At 44.7% G+C, this 20128-nt stretch overlaps 2 protein-coding genes across 5 annotated transcripts in view; one reads left to right on the forward strand and one right to left on the reverse strand.

Annotated features, from left to right (window-relative positions):
- Nucleotides 1-4677, forward strand: part of AP3M1 (adaptor related protein complex 3 subunit mu 1) — a 30823-nt gene extending 26146 nt beyond the window's left edge. The window contains exons 7-9 of the mRNA XM_053586051.1: nt 1694-1901; nt 3115-3259; nt 3712-4677. Coding sequence (XP_053442026.1) covers nt 1694-1901; nt 3115-3259; nt 3712-3812 — 454 coding nt within the window. The 3' untranslated portion in view covers nt 3813-4677. The remainder of the gene's footprint in view (nt 1-1693; nt 1902-3114; nt 3260-3711) is intronic.
- A 4873-nt stretch (nt 4678-9550) lies between these two features.
- Nucleotides 9551-20128, reverse strand: part of VCL (vinculin) — a 115464-nt gene continuing 104886 nt past the window's right edge. For 2 of the 4 annotated variants that reach the window (XM_053586046.1, XM_053586047.1), the window contains exons 17-22: nt 19026-19150; nt 17054-17239; nt 14101-14304; nt 11878-12081; nt 11382-11486; nt 9551-9918 (exon numbers count right to left, since the gene is read on the reverse strand). In XM_053586046.1, the coding sequence (XP_053442021.1) occupies nt 9772-9918; nt 11382-11486; nt 11878-12081; nt 14101-14304; nt 17054-17239; nt 19026-19150 (971 nt within the window). In that variant the 3' untranslated portion in view covers nt 9551-9771. The remainder of the gene's footprint in view (nt 9919-11381; nt 11487-11877; nt 12082-14100; nt 14305-17053; nt 17240-19025; nt 19151-20128) is intronic. The other 2 variants (XM_053586050.1, XM_053586048.1) reach the window with 1 other exon arrangement.

The following is a 20128-nucleotide window of genomic DNA, read 5'->3' on the forward strand; positions in this document are numbered from 1 at the left end:
CATCACAGCTCACAGCAACCTCAAACTCTTGGGCTTAAGCAATTATCTTGCCTCAGCTTCCCAAGCAGCTGGGACTACAGACACCCACCACAGTGCCCAGCTATTTTTTTTGTAGTTGTTGTTGCAGTTGTCATTGTTATCTAGCCCAGACTGGGTTCAAACCCACAAGCCTCAGTGTATGTGGTTGGTGCCATTTGCAATGGGTGCCGAGCCCTCTGCGTTGAGTTTTAAAGGAAGGATTTAGCGTTGTAAGTTGTAACTAGCTTGTACCTTGAAAAACATCAGAAGTTATTTGGGTAACGTCAGGACAAGACTCATAAACCAAGAAATTGTTTCTTGGCTCTTATCACATAGGAACTGTGTTAGGTTTTTTTTGTTGTTGTTTTTGTTTTTTTGAAACAGAGTCTCACTATGTCACCCTCAGTAGAGTGTGCCATGGCACCACAGCTCACAGCAACCCCAAATTCTTGGGCTTAAGGGATTCTCTTGCCTCAGTAGTCCCATCACAAATAGCTGGGACTACAGGCGCCCATCACAACACCTGGCTATTTTCTTGTTGCAGTTGTCATTGTTGTTTGGCAGGCCCAGGCCAGGCTTGAACCCGCTAACCTTGGTGTATGTGGCTGGCACTGTAACCACTGTGCTATGGGAGCCGAGCCAACTGTGTTAGTTTGTGTAAAACACATAAATTATCTTTCAGTGGGATCTTAATTCATTCTTATAAACTAGAGACATTTGCCCTAATGTTTATGCTATAATTAAACTTGAGATTTCTGTCTTAATTTATATACTTGTTGAAAAATCATTCAGTTAATAGTTCAGTATTACCATTGTGCTACATTCAACTCCCCCTTGCACAGATGCTGAATCTGCGGTTCTAGAGGTACAGTTGTTAACTGGTTCCAGAACAATCTCCTACCCCATGGACACCAAAATCAGCAGATGCTCAAGTCCCTTAAATAAAATATATTTACAGATAAGCTGTGCACATCTTCCTGTGTACTTCATGTATTTCGTATACTTCATACATCCTCCTGTATACTTCATATCATCTGCAAGTTACTTATAATATTAATACAATGTAATGCTATGTCAATAATTGATATGCTCTGTTGATTTTTTTATCTGTTTTATTTTTCATTATTGTATTGTTACTTTTTACTGGGCTATTTTCCCCCCAAATATTTTTTTGTCTTCTCTTCTTTTCTCTTTTTCTCTCTCACTTCCTTTCTGAGTCAAGGTCTTGCTGTATTGCCCAAGCCATAGTGCACTGGCATCATCATCATAGCTGACTGCAACCTCACACTCCCAAGCTTAAGCCTCAGCCCCCTGAGGAACTAGGACTATACCGGCAAGGTTTTTTTTTTGTTTTGTTTTTTTGTAAAGACAGAGTCTCACTGTTGCCCAAGCTAGTTTTAAACACCTGGCCTCAAATGAACCTCCTACCTCTGCCTCTCAAAGTGCTAGGATAACAGGCCTAAGGCACCACGCGCAGCCCCAAATATTTTCAAGCCACATTTGGTAGAACTCAAGGACACAGAACCACAGATAAGGAGGGCCAACTGTATAGAGCCCTTTTGTGGAGTTAGAGGGTTAAGGAATGCTGCACAGAGATTTTTGGGTCATCTGTGAAGCTGTCTCACACCATTAATTGTGTGTATGTGTGCTTTGTCTTTCTCTGTTCTCTCCTCAGTCTAGTGGCAATACCAGTGTATGTGAAACATAATATCAGCTTTAAGGAGAACAGTTCTTGTGGCAGATTTGATATAACAATCGGACCAAAACAGAATATGGGGAAAACTATTGAAGGAATTACTGTGACAGTTCACATGCCAAAAGTCGTGCTGAATATGAACCTGACACCAACTCAAGGCAGCTATACTTTTGATCCAGTCACCAAGGTACAGCCACCTCAGATCAAGAGTGAGCAAGTGTTTCTGCAATCTATTTTGTGATTTGGGGGGAGTAGTGGAGGGAGGGCTTTAGCATTTATTTAAAACTAAAGTTCCTATCAAAACCTAGAGAGGGGGCAACACCTGTGGCTGAAGGAGTGGGGCGCCGGCCCCATATGCCATGGGTGGTGTGTTCAAGCCCGGCCCTGGCCAAAACTGCAAAAAAACAAAAAAACCCTAGAGAGGACCCTGGGCTGTGTTTGTGCCAGTGGCTGCGGGGGTGGGGTTGAGGGTGGAGCTTTGCATCTGCTGCTGAGTGGAGAATGGAAAAGTGAGGCTCACTCTCTCCTTTTCCAGGGTGTGCCTTTGCTTATCCATTGATAATCCGGAGACTCATTCCATTATCTAATGAGAAAGAAGGTTTTTTAAAAAAGATATGTGGATCTAAGAAGACAGCATTAAACATTCCTCTAGCAGAGGGTTTTCAGACTATAAAAGATGATTTTTCTCTCAGCTTCCTGGTGGGTGGAAAATTGTTTTCAACGGCAGGGTCATTGGACTGCCTGATAAGTGAAATGGCATATTTGTTAATAAAGTCACGGAATTTTAAAAATAGTTTAACCTAATCTTAGGGATTCAGAGACCACACAGAGCTGAGAAGGGGATTTCCAGATCCCTGGCCTTTTACCCTGGGGCTTCCGCTATAACAGCTTTGCTTTCTCATCTGCTGTTGAGCTTACACACTAAAGGTTTTGTTTGAACAGACGGTTCATTGCTAAAAGTTTAAAAACACCAACCTCAGTCTTAATTTACAGAAAAAGAAAAAGGTCCAGAGAGAAGCAGTGAAGACAGTATAATGGAGAGAACGTTTGAAATCAGACAGCCTTAGGTTCACATCCCAACTGCCTCTAACTAGCTGTGTGGCCCTGTCATTTGATCTGTCAGTTGATCGCAGATGCAACTCTTGGAGTTCCCAAGCTTCTGTGAGATAACACGGAAATAGTCCTGAGCACAGTGCTAATCCAAAAGTAAAGGGTCGACAAGGTCCTGTCTCCACCCTCCCTCCCATTCACATCACAGAGCTAATTAGTGGTAAACTCAATCTCAGGTCTCTTGTTCTCAGTCACTGTGCTTCATTTTGTATGGAAGTTTATGGTGTCTTGGAACCTTGTCTTTGAGCATTTGTCTTGAACAAATGGTTTTGATTATATATCTTTTTAAGGTACTAACATGGGATGTGGGAAAAATTACTCCTCAGAAGCTCCCAAGTCTTAAAGGACTGGTAAATTTACAGTCTGGAGCACCCAAGCCAGAAGAGAATCCAGGCCTCAACATACAGTTCAAGATCCAGCAGCTTGCTATTTCAGGTACGGATAAGTTTGACTTGTGTTTAAAGGTAATTGAGCTTTACTGAGCTCAATTGTCAGAAGTTTACGAGAATTTAACAGGATCCCTATCTAGAAAAGCAAGAGTTCTGGTTTGCCTCTTACACTGTGCCTAAGGGCCAGTGCCCTAGACAGGAATTCTTTTAGAAAGCACTTTATTTCTCAGAACTTCCTCTCACCCCCACCAAAGGAGGGAGTCATTCACTTTTACAAAAAGTAGGATTAGCCTTAACAGGCATTCCCTACCTACAAAAGATCTTAACTAAAACTAGACCCTTTAAGTGCAATAATCTGCGAATATTAGAAGTGACATTGCTTCCAAAAGGTGGAAGGGGCACTGGTTAATGTCAGTTTTCCAGCTAACATTGTATTGAATTAGCAGAACTGTATTGGTATGACTGATAATTTATTCTTTTTCATTCTTTTTGATGCAGGCTTAAAAGTAAACCGCTTGGACATGTATGGGGAGAAGTATAAGCCATTTAAAGGAGTCAAATATGTCACAAAAGCTGGAAAGTTCCAAGTGAGGACATGAGAAGAGGCCAAATTTCTCAAGATCTGTTTGTTTTCCAAGTGTCATTACAATTTATTACTATTAGGTACCTAGTGGGTGGGAATACATACTCTAGTTAAAGCATTCATGTGGAGCTACATACTGCTAACAAAGTAGCTTAGTAATTAAAGTAGGGTTCTTAAGGAGCTTTAAGCTAAGGAAACTTTTTTAATGACTTAGCTTATTTTGTATCTTTTCACTTAGGAAGATTTTGGAAGTGATTTCTTCCACAGTGGGGTACCCCACCAGGACACTGCACATTGTAACAGTAAAGGCAGAAAGTTACAGTGATAAACTCTCCCAAAACAAGTTAAACTGGTCTCATCCAGCAGGAGTGATCTTAATCTGTGACATGATGTGTCAGGTGCAGCCAACTCTCATACCTTCTGATCTTAGCCATCCCAAGTCAGTGTCTCTCCCAACAGAGGAAATCTCTCCCACCCCAAGAAGTTTACAGAAAACTGCCTCTTCAAGTGTTTGCCTTATTCAGCTTTTCACTCGTGCCATTAAGCAAGCACTGTAGCAAAAGCCACTTCCACATGGCCCTGGCAGGGAGCATTGCTGCTCCACGCTCCATTCTCACTGAACTTGGTATTGTATTTTTTATAAATAAGATTTTTATGTAGAGCTCAGATTTTGATTTAAGGGACCTTGCTACAGTAAACACCATCTCAATTTCGTGCCACTGGTTCAGCTGTTTGCATAGTAGATATCATTTGTATCAAAGGGCAAATGCTTTATTAAGGTAGTAAAGGGAACACTACTTCTGCTTTTAAGAAGTTTTTGCAAGCACAAGCATTTGCGCTTTTGAGCAAATTAAAGTAGCAAAAGAGAAACTTAAGTGAAATCTTTGCCATCTTCATGTTTTATAAAGCTTATCCAACACGGCTTACACTAGTTAGCCTAAATGCTTCATGCCCCAGTTCAGCAAGAGCAGGAAGATGTGCCTGCCTCACTATCATTCAGTCTTTTTAAATTTTTTATTGCTGTTCTCCAGGGTTGGATTTGCCTGCATCCCTCTTCATATTGTGCGCTTCCCCAGGGTAGAGTCAGATTTCCTTCCTAATACTATTGTCATACCTGTCATTGGAGTACTTATATCTCTCCTGTACTGACAAAACACTGAGAGTGCATTACATGTACATGATGAGGCAGAAAGAAAACCCTCAGTAACTTAGGTGGTACCCCACTAGTCATCGTGGTTAGAAAGTCAGTCGACAGTTTGAGCTTTTCACTCAGCTTCACTGTCATTTCCTTCAGCTTCACAGGCTTAGTGGTCCTTGCCTAGTCATTCTGCCTCCTTAGGGAAATGGAGAGAGGCTGAAAGTTTGAAGTGCTTGTTCTTCACATTCCTTCTTGTTCCTATTTAAGCTATAAGTTTTCTTCTCCTGTGGCTCTTTTCTTTTCTTTCCATCTTCTCAGCTTATAGCTTACTTTCCCTATTAAGTGAAGGTTGGCCCTTGTATTCATTTATGCAGCCAAGGGCTAGTGGTTTGTGCTAGTAGCTGGAGCCCACTGTACCGCAATCCACTCTTACCTTTGCCTGCCTAGCATGCCCAACCTGCCTTTCATCTATTAAGAAAGACCACTTCTGGGTGGCGCCTGTGGCTCAGTCGGTAATGCGCCGGCCCCATATACCGAGGGTGGCAGGTTCAAACCCAGCCCCGGCTGAACCGCAAACAAAAACTAGCTGGGCGTTGTGGCGGGCGCCTGTAGTCCCAGCTACTCGGGAGGCTGAGGCAAGAGAATCGCTTAAGCCCAGGAGTTGGAGGTTGCTGTGAGCTGTGTGATGCCATAGCACTCTACCAAGGGCCATAAAGTGAGACTCTGTCTCTACAAAAAAAAAAAAAGACCATTTCTTTAAATTTCTAGAGTAAACAATCAGATTGGCAACTGAAGTCAAAATATTGCCAATTAGTTATTCCTTTTGCCTAAGGTTGGTTACCCAGTCCAATTGCTTCACTTTTTTTTTTTTTTTTGAGACAGAGTCTCACTTTGTTGCCCTCAGTGGGGCTGTGGCATCACATCTCACAGCAACCTCAAACTGTCGGGCTTAAGTGATTCTCTTGCCTCAGCCTCCCAAGAAGCTGGGACTACAGGCACCCACCACAATGCCCAGCTTTGTTTTTTTTTTGCACTTTCTGGCCAGGGCTGGGTTTGAACCTGCCACCTCCGGCATATGGGGCGGTGCCCTACTCCTTTGAGCCACAGGTGCCACCCAATGCCCAGCTATTTTTTTGTTGTTGCAGATTTTGTTGTTTAGCTGGCCCAGGCCAGTTGTGTACCCGCCACCCTCTATGCATGTGGCTGATGGTGTAACCACTGTGCTACAGGCGCCAAGCCTGCTTTTCTTTTTTTTTTTTTGGTGATTTTTGGCCGGGGCTGGGTTTGAACCCGCCACCTCCGGCATATGGGACCGGCGCCCTACTCCTTGAGCCACAGGTGCCGCACCCCTGCTTTTCATTTTTAACGTCTTACTCTTCAGAGTTCTTACCACAAAAGAGTTGTGAGAACATTTGCATTTTTCTGCAGAATCCCTAATCCTGACCATCTCTGCCCGGACTGTCCAGTTCTCCTCCTGTGCTGTCTTCTCTTCTATCCAAGCAGAATGGATGCCCAGAGACCCTTGCCTCAAGCAGCGTCTCCTCTATCCAAGTAGACTGTTTCTTTTCACAATTAAATTATTTTATTTATTAATTTGATAGAATCTAGTAAATCATTTCTTTCACTCTGGTTATACTATCAATAAAAAGATAAAAGCAAGACATTGTTTTTGCTTTTTTAATAAGCTTCATTGATCAAACATTCTCGTATGTGAGGCTCAGTGTCAGAGCAGGCTGAATATGACAAGATTTTTTTTCCTGCATCATCACCCAAACTACTTTCCCTGCCACCACCACTACCACTTACCAATAACAAATATTCATGAATACTTAGCAGTATTAGAATATTTTTCAAGCACAGAACATTCCAGGTAATCCCAAAATATTCCCTTTTTCTAAATTCATGAAGGAGTATATCCCAAGAGTAAGTGAAGTAGATTATTAATGTCTGCATGAGGGAATCAACTCTCATTTTATTGAAAGTTTACCTGATGGGCTTATTCTTTAAGAGGTGCTACAGAAGAACCATTGAAAATGCTGGTCTTCTTGTCCTTAGAGGCAACTTACTTGAGAAAACAACTATAATGCAGCCTGAAGGCAGCACCAGTGAATGTGGTAAACAACAAAAATGAGACAGTTTTAGAGACTACTAGAACAACAGCCTCAGATGTCTTTAACTCAAACTGTGTGACCTGCCTCTATAACCGGCAACAATAAATATCAATATTACCCTTTAATTATACTCACCCCTTTCAGGTCTAGGAAATTAGGCAAAAACATTGATGTTTCAACTCTAAACCAAGAACCTAGTCCTACTTTTTCAGTTAGTGCTTCCTCAAGCAAGAAGAGGAATATATTCCCCAAAGCCAACTCTTGCCCCATGACCCTGGTGAATTCTTGACAACTCTACTAGTCTATACTGGACTTTGGAATAGGAAAAATGGACCTGTGGTACTCCTGCATATTTACCAATGTCAGCTTTTTTGGAAATAGTGATGGGCTCCAGGAATGGCTAGCATCTTCTAAGATGAAGATAAACCACTTCATCCAGGGGGATCCACATCAACTGGCTGCCTTCTGCCTGCCGTTGACCCTCGTGACTTGATTCCTTCTCTGGCATAATCCCCAAAGTTGTCCATCATCACACAGATCCTCATTAGTACTGTTGATTTCTTCTTCCGATACTTTCAGATTAAATAAAAATACAGTTTAAATACAGTTTCCAGATACTGAGGATTAGTTTCACAAAGTGAAGGAGAAACCTGAGTCATCACTTAAAACATTATTTATACAAATGCATTTTATTGTTTTAAACAGAACAAAAGAGGCAGAAAATATTTTCATATAACAAATCCTAGCTTATAAATGTAGTTTTTTAGTGGTGACATATCTAATCATTCAGGGATTTTTTTTTTTTTGTCTTTTAATTTGCTTCACTGTGCCTTCAGCACTGATATTACAGAAAAGCACATCTGACAAAGTATAAACCAGTGTCTCAATCTACCAGAAGAACCTGGCGAGCAAACATGATTTTTCTTATTTCCCCTAATCTTTAGTAAAACAAAAGGTGATCTTTGGCATAGATTCATACTTTAAAGGCATTAATATTGCATTTATATCAGGTAAGCACTATACAAATATGCTGAGGGCTTTGAAAATAACCATTAGTTAAAAGGAAATACAGGAAGCCTGAGTGTACAGGACCACTACGCAAGTTTTCCACATTCAGTGTTGGGATCTAACACACTGGGGGTGGTAAAGAAGGACATTTGGACATGAGTTCTTTCTATACTCATCTGCTTCTGGGCTCTGGGAGGAAATATGGTTCCATGTGCCAGGAAATACTTAGTGATAATTTGGAAACCCTCTCACAATTTGCCTAAAAGGAATCTTTCTGTGGTGATAATTAAATATTACTGGAACAAACATACTTGGGAGAGAAATGTAGGAGGCCTTGATTTTAGTTGGCTGAAGGGAGGTAGGAATTACAGAGGAGTATTTCCCATTCCTAGTAGCACCAGAATTCTAGACTGCAGATAACCACTCTGCTTTAGGCAGGAAGTGTCCTTCAGACAGGATTATCCTATTTAAACACTGGGGGTGGGGGATGGGGGGGAAACAAAGCACTAATTCTTAGGACTGAATTTCAAAAAGTTAAAAAGGATCTTCAAAAAACTACAGATGAACACCTACTTATCTTTAAAACCTTGTTTAGGAAGTGTGGGGGAAGACTACAAAAACCAGGATGGGAGACGTGATTTGGTTAAAAATAAATGCAGCATTTCAGCTCAGAAAAAACAATTAGAGCTATGTATGAATGATAAGGCCTCAGCACAGACCTCCATAGGCAGTGACAAAGCATTGAGAGCCTGGGAGTGGCCCCACGGGAAGATGGGCAGGGCTACAACCCAGCTACTCTGCCCTTCCAGTGGCAGAGAGCACCAGGACACAGTGTTTGGGGGATGGCTACCTAGGTGGCCCAGGCAAGATATGGGATGGGAAGTTTCCCTGGCACAGATATCACTTGGGGGTGGGGGTGGGGGGGGGGGGAGCATGGTAAAGAATCGTGTGACCGGGCGGCGCCTGTGGCTCAAGGAGTAGGGCGCCGGTCCCATATGCCACAGGTGGCGGGTTCAAACCCAGCCCTGGCCAAAAAAAAAAAAAAAAAGAATCGTGTGACTGATTTCCTCTGTGAAATCTAGTTTTATACTGTGGAAAACTAGAAAGATTAAATTGGGGAAGGGCAGGAAACGAATCCAGGCCCCATATGCTAGGGCTCCCCAGAGGCCACCTTTCCCTGCAGCAGCAAAGCTCACTTTTGAAAAAGACCCAGTAGCACAACCCAGGGAAGGCAGGCAGGGTCAGCAGCAGCAGCAGCAGCAGCATGGAAAGCTCAGAACAATTTTTGGAGGCACAGTGATTTCCTTAACTGACTTGTCTAGGGAATCTGGAAGAACAGACGGGTTCCAGAGGAGGGAAACAGATATGTCTCCTACGCATCAAGGGCAGAGCAGGCTGTCTGGCTAGTGTTACTCTTGGATTCTGAGCGTACATGAAGTCCATGGGCTAGAAACCCAATCTGCCTATCGGGATAGCATGTGCACAAGTATAACTGTGTTGAGAATACAAGTTTTATACGGAGACACATTTCAAAGTGTCCATGAAAAAAGTATAAATGTTTTCTAATGTGAAGAGGCCCCCCCCCCCCCATTCCCTTCTGATGTGTCAGGGCACAGTGTGGCTTTTAACCCCCAACAACTCTGGGTGACTCCTGGGACTCAGATCATTTGCCTTCTGCTTCGTCGGGCTATCTGTCCCAGCCAGGTTCAGTCAGGTGCCTACTGGTACCAGGGAGTTTTTCTAACCCAGCGCAGCGTAAAACCAGCATCTGTTCGAATTTTGATTGAAGCAGCTTCTGCTTCTCGCACAGTCTCCTTCACAGACTGCATGAGGTTCTGGGCATTATGAACCAGCATCTCTGTGGCCTGCAAGGAAAGAGGCACTCTCCATTACCCATAGTCCCTGCTGCAGCCCTACAGAATAAAGCCTACAGAATAGCTTTAAGCCAAGAGTAGACTGCAGTGAACCTCACCGCTACCTGGCATCTCCTGTTCGCCTGCATCCCTGATGGTTTAGCAGGATCACCGAAGAGACCCAAAGTGTGGACCGTCACCCACTGTGTGCCCTCAGATGGCCTCTAGCAGGTACTCTGTCTTCAAACATGCTCCTTTCTCAGGACTGGCTCTTCCCAGTACCTGGAATCCTTTTTACCCAGGAATGCTCTTTACCCAGAGTCCTCTTTACCCAGGTAGCCTCCTTACTCATCTCCTTCAGATCTTTGTTCAATTGTCATTTTGGCGATGCCTTCCCTGTTCACGTTATTTTAAATCACAAACCACCTCCCCAACTCCAGCATTGCTCATCCTTCCATTCTTCCTTCTTTTTTCTCCAGAGAACCTATCACCAACTGATATACTGCATAGTTACCTAGGGGTTTTTTGGGGGGAGGGGGTGTTTGTTTTGACACAGTCTTGCTCTGTCACCTGGGCTAGAGTGCAGTGGTGTGACTGTAGCTCACAGCAACCTCAAGCTCCTGGGCTCAAGTGATGCTCCTGTCTCAGCCTCCCAAATAGCTGGGACTACAGGCACTGCCTCCATGCCTGGTTCATCCTTACTTCTACCTCTGTCAGAGAATACAAGAGAAGTGCCTCCTTGGAGGTGTCCTTCATTCTCAGCACAGGCCTATTTCCTCCTGTCCCTGAAAAGCGTGTGCCGTTCTTCCTCCCTGGGGCACTAATCCCACAGGGGTGGGAAGCATGCAGTGGGTGAGAGGGAGTGGCACTGGGGCCTCAGAGAACCAAACCTATTCCAGGGTTATGTAAAGAACTGAGTCAAGTCCTCACTGCCACTGACTCAGTGTTACCTCAGATACATAACCTCCCCTACACCTCAGTTTCCCATCTGTCAACTAACAACAATTTCACAAGAGTTTTACTTCCAATTCCAAAAATTTTTATTTTGAGACAGTATCACTTCCTCACTCTGGGTAGAGTGCTGTGGTGTCACATGTCACAGAAACCTCAAACTCCCGGGCTCAAGCAATTCTCTGGCCTCAGCCTCCCCTGTAGTTGAGACTACAGGTGCCTGCCACAACGCCCAGCTATTTTTAGAGACGGGGTCTCGCTCAAGCTCAAGCTGATCTCCAACCCACGAGGTCAGGCAATCCACCCGCCTCGGCCTCCCACAGTGCTGGGATTACAGGCGTGAACACCACACCGGCCCCAATTCCAAATTTCTGAAGCATCTCCACCACCCCCAAGAGATTCTGAGAGTCCATCCCACATACTGAATACACAGTTCAGAGGTAAAATTTCCCCCAAAGCTGCATTAACTTGCTGCAAAATGGGACAGAAGCTGCTGGCAAAAAACCAAAGCAGCAGAAACCTACCTGCTCAGACTCCTCATCACTGATGTTGGTCCGGCCCAGCATGGTGGCCTTCACTGTGGACAGGATTTTCAGCTGGGTGCTTATGGTTGGGATTCGCTCACACACCTAAAGAGAAAGTTTAATTCGTATGTTTTCATGTTGGTCTTGCCTGCAAGCTCCTTGAGGGCAAGACTTAGCCCCCTCTGTATCCCTGGTAGCTGACACACAAAAGGTACTTGATAAATTAGCAGCAAGATTCCACTTGTTCTCTCCCTAAGGCCAGTACAGTTCCTTCGCCCAGAAATGGAAGATGTCAAATTCTTTCATCTGACTGAGAAGTAAACTTTTTCTGAATCTGAATCTGTATACACTTCCCTTCTGCTATTTTTTACCCTCTGAAGTGCCTCTTCTTCCTCCACTCTCTTTTTCTCTCTCCAGATCTTCCTCTCATCTCTCTCTCTCTCTCTCTCACACACACACACACACACACACACACACGGCCTCTTTTCCCGAGTACCTGTAAGAGATTGGTTCTAATCCGCTTGTCTGTGCACTGCTTGGCAACCTCCTTGGCCAACCGTGTCACCTCGTCTGAGGCCTTGGCGATGTCCTTGGCACACTGAATGAGTGCCCGCTTGGTACCACTGCCCCCTCTTACCAGCCGAGACATCTCAGCCATCAGCAGAGCCATGCGCTTGGCTGCTGCAATGATGTCATTGCCCTAGAGGGAAGCAAAGACACAGTGAGAGCTCTGCCCACGCTCTGGCCACATTAAGAAAGGAAGTAGAAGCACAGAGGAGAGAGGAGGGAGCCTGCCACTTGGGCGTCCCTCTAAAGGACAAGACAAGGAGAAAAGGACCGTTTCTTGAGTGATATGGACAGCACTGGAGAAACAGAGAAGGATGAGCCAGGGCACTCACCGCAGCTCTCCATGTTAGTGAGAAAGATGACAGGAGAGGGGAGAAAGGAGGGAGGAAGACACCTCCTGGCTGAAAACAAAGAGAGACCTAGGCATCAGTCTGAAAGGCAACCCATGCCCCCAGGCACAGCAGGGAATAAGCACTTCAGCATCTCCAGGTTAATTTATGTCAATAACTTGGGGACAGGGCCAAGGACTTGGTTAAAACAAGCATTGTTATTTCTATAGGGAGAAAGCAGTAGAGCTGGCCTGAGGGCAAAAATACAGAGGAGCCTTTCCAGATAGTGAAATCATCCTCTTCATCCTCACCCTCATTATAAACAGCAGCCAAGGACTCAGGCTACATAACTAGAATTTAAAACCCCAAGTAACTATTCTCAGCCTGGGTGGAGGAAAAAAGATTTTCTGATCTCAACTGTTTTGGCCCTCCCTCTACTGCCTCTTGTTTTTCCCATCAGCCTGAAAGAACATGTTACTTTAATTTTCACATGTAAAGGGTAAAGAATCAATTCTTCGGTCCCCTCAGTTAAGTGAAGCCTCTAGTTAAGGGAATCTTCAGCTAGGAGGACGCCAGGTGAGGCATCAGGAAAATACAAATCGTAAGTCAGGCTGTAAATGGAACCCCCACTCCAACTAATGGCTGTACCTTAGATTTGGTATTCTGATTTACTAGAACTTTCATGGATCATAATAAATACACAAGTAATTTATGCCCTGAAAAGGCTCATTTGGGGGCTAATAACCCAAAATGAGAGCCAATGCAATGTCCAAGATTATCCCAAAGGCCAGGCCCTACTCATTTTCCCCCTCATGCTCTTCAATTGCTACACAATGCAGTGAGGCGTACAAACCATGCCACTGCCGGGTGCTTTGTGACAGACCCCCACAGGACCATGGGGTGGCTAATCACTTATTCTGGAGGGTGTGTAATGTCTCAGGCAGTAACTGAGGCCAGAGAGAACACAGGTAGGAGAAATCATGAGGCGAGGGTGTGTTAGATAAGGCCCTCCGGGTCTACTTCTTCTGGTGTAGACCTGGGGTCATTCCAGGATTTCATGACCTTGGTTAGAACACAGCATAGTGCCACAGTTAGTTATTACCCATCACTCTTGGAACCCTTTCTTCTTGCAACATGCCACCTTGAAAGGGAAAAAAGTGATCACCCCCAAACCCTACTTCCACACGAGCTTTGCTTCAGTCCCTAGGGCCAAAACTCTACTGCCACCTGTCCTGCAGCCTTGAGCACTCCCTGTCCCCACTCCCTCCCACTGAGACACCTAGACAAGCAGTCAGTGAAGCCCCCTCTCTGTGGGTGGCCATCAAGGCCAGCATCTGCCACACAGCCAAGTGCAGGGCAGCAAGCAGTCCTCCCCCAGAGACCCTGCCATATAAAGCTGCTCCTAACCCTGGCCAACTCTGCCTGTGCCATCAGTGAGAGGTCAATGGGGGCCTTGTGGTCAGGCCTGGTGACCTTTTAATGGTCTACAGTGGTTCCTGACCTGGAAGTTATTGAGAGACGCATACACAGCTCCCCAGGGGGTTTAAAGTTCCAAGGATGGCCACAAGGTCAGTAAGAAAATGAATCCTTTCAAAAAGTGACCCCATCTCTCTTCATCCCCTAAACATAAATGCAACCCAGTTAATCTGGTATTAGCAGACCTATGAAACTTGCGAAGCCAGTCCTAACAACATGGTGCAGACAGACGCCCGCCCTGCTCAGACTCACAGGACCCGCACAGATCATGAGTGATGCAACGTGTCAAGGCTGCACATGGCCGGATGCAGATGGAGCAGCCCCCAACTGGGGGTGCTAATCAGTACCTTACTAGACCACTTGGTAGCTTCCCGATGCAAGGACTGAGCCGCGGCCAGAATGGGCTGGTTGACCGGCTGATTGGATGGCATTAACAGCAGCTCAGGTTCGTAATCGTCTTCCATGTCAGGGGGGACAGGGAACCCGACAGCATCAGCCGCATCTGCCTCAGCTACAACACCTATACCCACCTCAGCGGCTGGGATACCGGGCTTTGTCGATGGCGGGAAGGATGAGAAACAGGGATAGTGTTAGTAAGAGAAACAGAACTTGGGAAGCTAAGCTTCAGCTGGTTTAGTGACCAAAGCTTGCCTAGGATGGGAAAGAAAATGGCATACGCTCCAGGAGCCAGAGGTACCCAGCTCCACAGAACAGGGAACTCAGCCTCCTGCACCACTCAGTCCAAGCTGCCCTCTGGTGAATTGAAGAAAAGGGATTCACTCCACTGGCGAACGGTTGGCAGATAAACATGTATATCAAGAAAACAAGTGGCATTCTTTTTTTTTAAATACACTTACTACCAAAGTTAAACCTGACAAAATTCTCACATCAGAATATTTCTGAGGAGCCAAACAATCAAACAATAGTAGCCAATTATCTTTAAAAGGAATATAGAGAGGAAAAAGTCAATAAAGCCACACAAGTTGCTTTGAGCAGAACAAAGTGAACATCCTGCTGGATTGTATGGTCACTGTTCTACATTTTCCTGGGCCACGGGAGGTGATTTGGGTCAGCTCTGTAGCTGACAGACACAGATTATTTCTTTTACGAATTAGAAGTCCCAGAATTAAAAATGATAACATCCGGAGTAACAAATCACCAGGTTAAGAGGCAGGAAAATAAATAGAATGGTAAGTAAAGAGGACTTACCAAGTATCCTGCAATCACCCAGCTGTCAGAGCCTCAGTATCCACCCACCCTTCCATCTCCAAGAGAAACCACACGTCAGACCAGCTCTCTACCCTTCCGAGGCGTTCAGGGACAAAGCTTCCACACTCTCTTCTTGCCTCCATTGCTAGTGCTAATTCAGAAAGCTTTTCCTTGGCTACAATCCAAATCTCTTCTTTTACAAAATACATTCTCACTCAGCTCAAACTCAACTTATCTAGTTCACAGATAGAAGACATAACATATGGACTTAGCAACTGACAAGCTGAGCTCAGAGGAACCCAAAATTGGTGCTCATGGAGAGTAGGAACCATGACGGGAAGAACATGAATTCAGTGCCAGCGTGGCGATTATAAAAGGCCAGGGAAGGCGGCCAGGGGACCAAATGCTAAAAACAGACTGAGGTGGATAGAAAATAAAAAGAGTTGCTTCAAAAAAGCCTACCCAATAAGATGAAGAATGATGAAAATAGGTTTTTTTACATCAAACATTCATAACCAAGAGAAAGTAGAATTTTATTTGAGGTGGCTGTCACTCCTAAAAGGTTTTTCCTGCACATGAGGCCTATCTCCAAAAGGTGATAATGAAGTTGTAGGAATCAGGGCCTGCAAGGAGTTCAGATACCATCTAAAAAAAGCCCTTTTGCCTGAAGTCTATCTCAACCAAGACTCATCAATGACATAATTTCCATCATAATGAAGAGAAGCCAGCTCACTGCTGCGAGGATTCAGAATCCCAAAGTGTAACAAGACAGACAGACAGACAGATACAGACACACATATGCCACTCCCCACACCCCCCAAAACACACATGGTTCTAGTAACTCCTGACTTCACACAACTCAAAGTCAGCAAACCCTTGATGCTCCAATCTTGGAAGATAGCCAGAGCTGAGGGCTTCTTGTCACAAAAGGCACAGTGAGGCAAATATGTAGCCCAGTACTGTCTGCATCCCCCGCTTTCACATCTGACCTTTACATTTCGTGTTTCACTGCACAATGTATCAGAGTTCATTCTAATGAAATTAAAATTTCCTTAAAAATCTCTAAGTAAAACCAAGCTTCACTGTCACCAGGACTGTGCCTGTCCCAGTTGGAGAGACGCTATTATAAATAATTCCGCACACCAGGTCCAATACCAGCAAAGTCTCCATTCCTTCTTAGAACCTAGGCTTTCAGCTAGCAGTTCAGAAAAACACAAAAGTTAAAAATTAAGGTGAATTTCCCAGCCTGAAAACAATCCCTGATCAGCTGAGGTGTGAGAGGTCCCTGAGGCAGTATAATCCATACAAGAGCTTGAATGCATTGAGGATATGAAAAGAATAAAGGCAAATGGTAGGAATAAAGATCTGCGGTTGTATTAGAAACAGTTTAGGATTGAGTTAGAACTACATTTCATGGCAAGGTTAACAGTAATATTTTGCTCTTATCCAGAAAAGCTACCACTCACTTTTCATCATTTAGGGGAAAATAGGCAAAATTTATTCATGGGACATGACCGCTGCAGCATCCAAATTTTCACCAAGCACATTAACATTTACACCTTCAGATCTGCTGAACTGGAGTTAGCCTGGAGCTTAGTTGAGAGGTTAGAGGCTTGTGAGTAAGGACAAAGCACATGGCTTCTAAGATACCAATCTACCTGCTTCAGTGACAAAACAGAAAATGCAAACATTTCTTCCAGCAGCATACCCTGCAGAAGACACTTTCATATTTGGAGCTCTGATAATAAGCAGCGCAGCACCTAAAAACATTCAGCAATCCCAAAAAAGAGAAACAATTTCTAAGAGCCCCCACATATCCTGGGTCAGGGCCGCTGACAAGCTAATGAACAAAGAGGAAAGGAGCCCTCTTCTCACACCACAGGCGTCCTAACTCTCATTTTTGCTGTGAGGAGAAATCATCAAGCACCAAAAATCTCTCACTAAAGCGCAGAAGAACATGCTAGATGGCCACGTAGGAACCAAAGCAGGGGGAGGAGGTGACTCCAGACAGATTCTTCTTCCTGGGCTGTGTTCGTGGTTCTTCCTCCTGAGAAGACATCCTTCCTCAACAAGGAACGCTTCACTACTTACCTTGCTGGACCATTTGCGAGCTTCATCGTGGAGCTGCCTGGCCGCCATCATCATGGGCTGGTTAATCACCTCCCCGGCTTTCTGCTCAGGGAACTCTTCATCCTTCTCCTCTGGTGGTGGGGGCCTGGGCGGAGGGACTTCACCTTCAGGCAGAGGTGGTTTCGGAGGAGCAAGCTCATCAGTAAGCTAAAAAAGAGAGTAAGTAGGTTGTAAGCCAAGCCCTAGAAAATACTCCCCCCTAGAAACTGCCCACCTAGAGTTCTTTCCTTTCCTCTAAAAAGCATCCCTAGAAAAGCCACCCACAGTCACTTCACCCACACGGAGCAGCCAGGACCACCGGCTTCAGTCTCAAAAGAAGCATGTTTTCTTCATTTTTTTCTCCACAAAAACCCAGCAGCTGCTATTCTGGTCATATCCCAGGGAGGCATGTACAGCACTACTGGGTCAAGGATTCTGAAAACATCCCCACAGAAGACAGAAGTTCTGGTCCTGGTTCTATGACACAGCAACTGCACAGGCAAGTAACTTCTCCCTGTGGCCTCGGGTTCCTCATCTGTGAATGGTGGGTAGCTACACCAAAGGCCCTCCAAGATCCTTACTCTAAATGTCACGATTACTGATCATATAAAATGGTATTCCCCAGGAATAGCCTTGCTCTAACTACCCACCAAGAGCCCAGCTGTTAAGAATAAAAGGAAGCTTTCTGGAGGCTTAAGAAGTATGGTTCCTGGGGTGGCGCCTGTGGCTCAAGGAGTACGGTGCCGGTCCCATATGCCGGAGGTGGCGGGTTCAAACCCAGCCCCGGCCAAAAACCACAAAAAAAAAAGACTGTCTCAAGAAGTATGGTTCCTTAGCTATATGTATGATGACCCAGTTTCGTCCTCAAGCAACTTAGAAACCTAACCCCTTATACTATCATAACATTAAATATGAGAAAATATCAAGAGAGTAAATCAAATTATTGCCTTGATATGGTCAAGGTGTTTCTACTACTGTTAGTTGGAGTAATTGTCTAAAAATAATCACTATTTCTTACTAGTTCATCAGTAAACTAAAAAAGGATTTTAGGATTTGTATCTGCCAGATATTGCCCAGCTAGCCTCTTCATACACCATGGAAAAATACATTCATGATACTTTGTGGGAGGCCCAAAAGATTTTAAATTATAGTTGAGGAAAAAAATTATTTAAAGCATGCATTGCTTTTGTTACTAAAACGTCAGGCCAGAGGCTCACACCTGTAATTCTAGCCCTCTGGGAGGCCGAGGCAGGTGGATTGCCTGAGCTCAGGAGTTCTAGACCAGCACGAGGAAGAGTGAGACCCTGTCTCTAAAAATAAATAGGTAGGTGAGTGGCGGACGTCTGTAGTCCCAGCTACTCGGGGTAGCTACATTTGGTGGACAGCTACACCAAATGCCTTCTAAGATCCTGACTCTAGAAGTCATGACTAAGGCAAGAGAATCACTTGAGCCCAAGAGTTTGAGGTTGCTGTCAGCTATGATGCCACGGCACTCTACCCCAGGGTGACTAAGCAAGACTCTGTCTCAAAAACAAATTAAATTAAATTAAAAAATGAATAAATAATAAAGTCAAGTAAAGGAAAGAACCTGCACAAGACTCCAACCACCTCAGTTTTACTGTTATCAACTGGGAACATATGCCATCTCTTTGCCACAAACTGTGCAGAGTATTTTACAACTCACTACCTCACACTTCTGACATCCACACTTACCAAGGCCAGATCCTCTGCTCCAGCCACTCCCCATCACAGCAGGCCAGTACCACACTCTCGTAAGAACTAGGTTATAACTCCACTAGATTCAGGAATGAAAATCAAGCTCTGCCTCCCTCTAAGCTCCAAGTCGAGCTAAGCCCAGCCACCTAGTGACTGAGGCTCTAAAACAATCTACCTCTCTCTAGCTACAGTCACAACCACTTATTGCTCAATTCTCCCCATCTCTGAATTTACTCACTCGGAGTTGTTCAAGGTCTGGTGGAGGAGGAGGGAAGTCAGGCTCCTGAGGTTGGAAGGCTTCTCTGACCTTGGCCACTGCTCCCAGGATCCGATATCCTGAGTCCAGGAAGCTCTTTTGCAGGCCTAAACACAAGACACCCTCCTTTTCAGCTGGGTAGGTAGGTCAGTGCCCCAAAGCACAGTCTATCCAGCAGAAGAACTGGTTTCCATTAACAAAAGCTGATGTGAAGCTGCCAGTAAGCATCACAGGCAGTGACTGAAGGGGAAGGGAGGTAGAACAAGGTTAATACCCTGAGGCCTGCAAAGAGCTGGAAGTGTCATAAACCAGCTGTTTCTCAGCCTTTCTAACAAGTACTGAGGAGATTCCTGGGTGCGTGAACACTTTGGACTCAGGTGGCAGCCATCGGCCCTCCTATGACGATGCAGTTGAGAAGGCCGGCCAGCTCAGAACATGGGAGATGTCAGTTTGAGATTGAGTGTACATTCCCTACAGTACTTCTCACCTTTCTCTCTACTCTTCTGCTCAACTTGGCATTCAGCATGTTAACCCTACATTGAGCTGCTACTATAGCATCCGGTCACCTAGAATTCAGGGATCCACTCAAACTATTAGAAACTCCAATTAGGAGTCCAAGCATGTCCTTAGAGATGCTGGATTGAGAATATCAGAAGGAGTCTGTCTGAGCCAGGAAGGAATACGGCAACCCCTCCCTCCCGCTGACTATATTCTACTCATAGATGAGACTAGAAATATTAGATGTTCAAAACAGGAAGGAACTCAGGTGATACCAACCGAAGAAGTGACTCTAATTATGGTCTGCCTAGTACTGAAAATATCAAGATTCACCTAAAGAAAAACCAGATTGTTTAGTGCAGAACCTAGGAGACCAGGAGGTCAACTTAAGTCCTCCAGAGTTGACAGAAATAGAGAATGATTTACAGAGAAAACAGTATTTTAAGAAAAGCACAAGAGAAGTTTAACATGTTACATAAAATAAATGGATGGCAAAATGGTTCCCATGCATCTTTGAGAAATTTCCAAAATAATAACTGACTAGGGCAAGGAATCTTTGGCCAGATGACATTAAGAAAGCACAGGGA

Source organism: Nycticebus coucang, chromosome 3 (assembly GCF_027406575.1).
Source record: "Nycticebus coucang isolate mNycCou1 chromosome 3, mNycCou1.pri, whole genome shotgun sequence".
Lineage (NCBI taxonomy): Eukaryota > Metazoa > Chordata > Mammalia > Primates > Lorisidae > Nycticebus > Nycticebus coucang.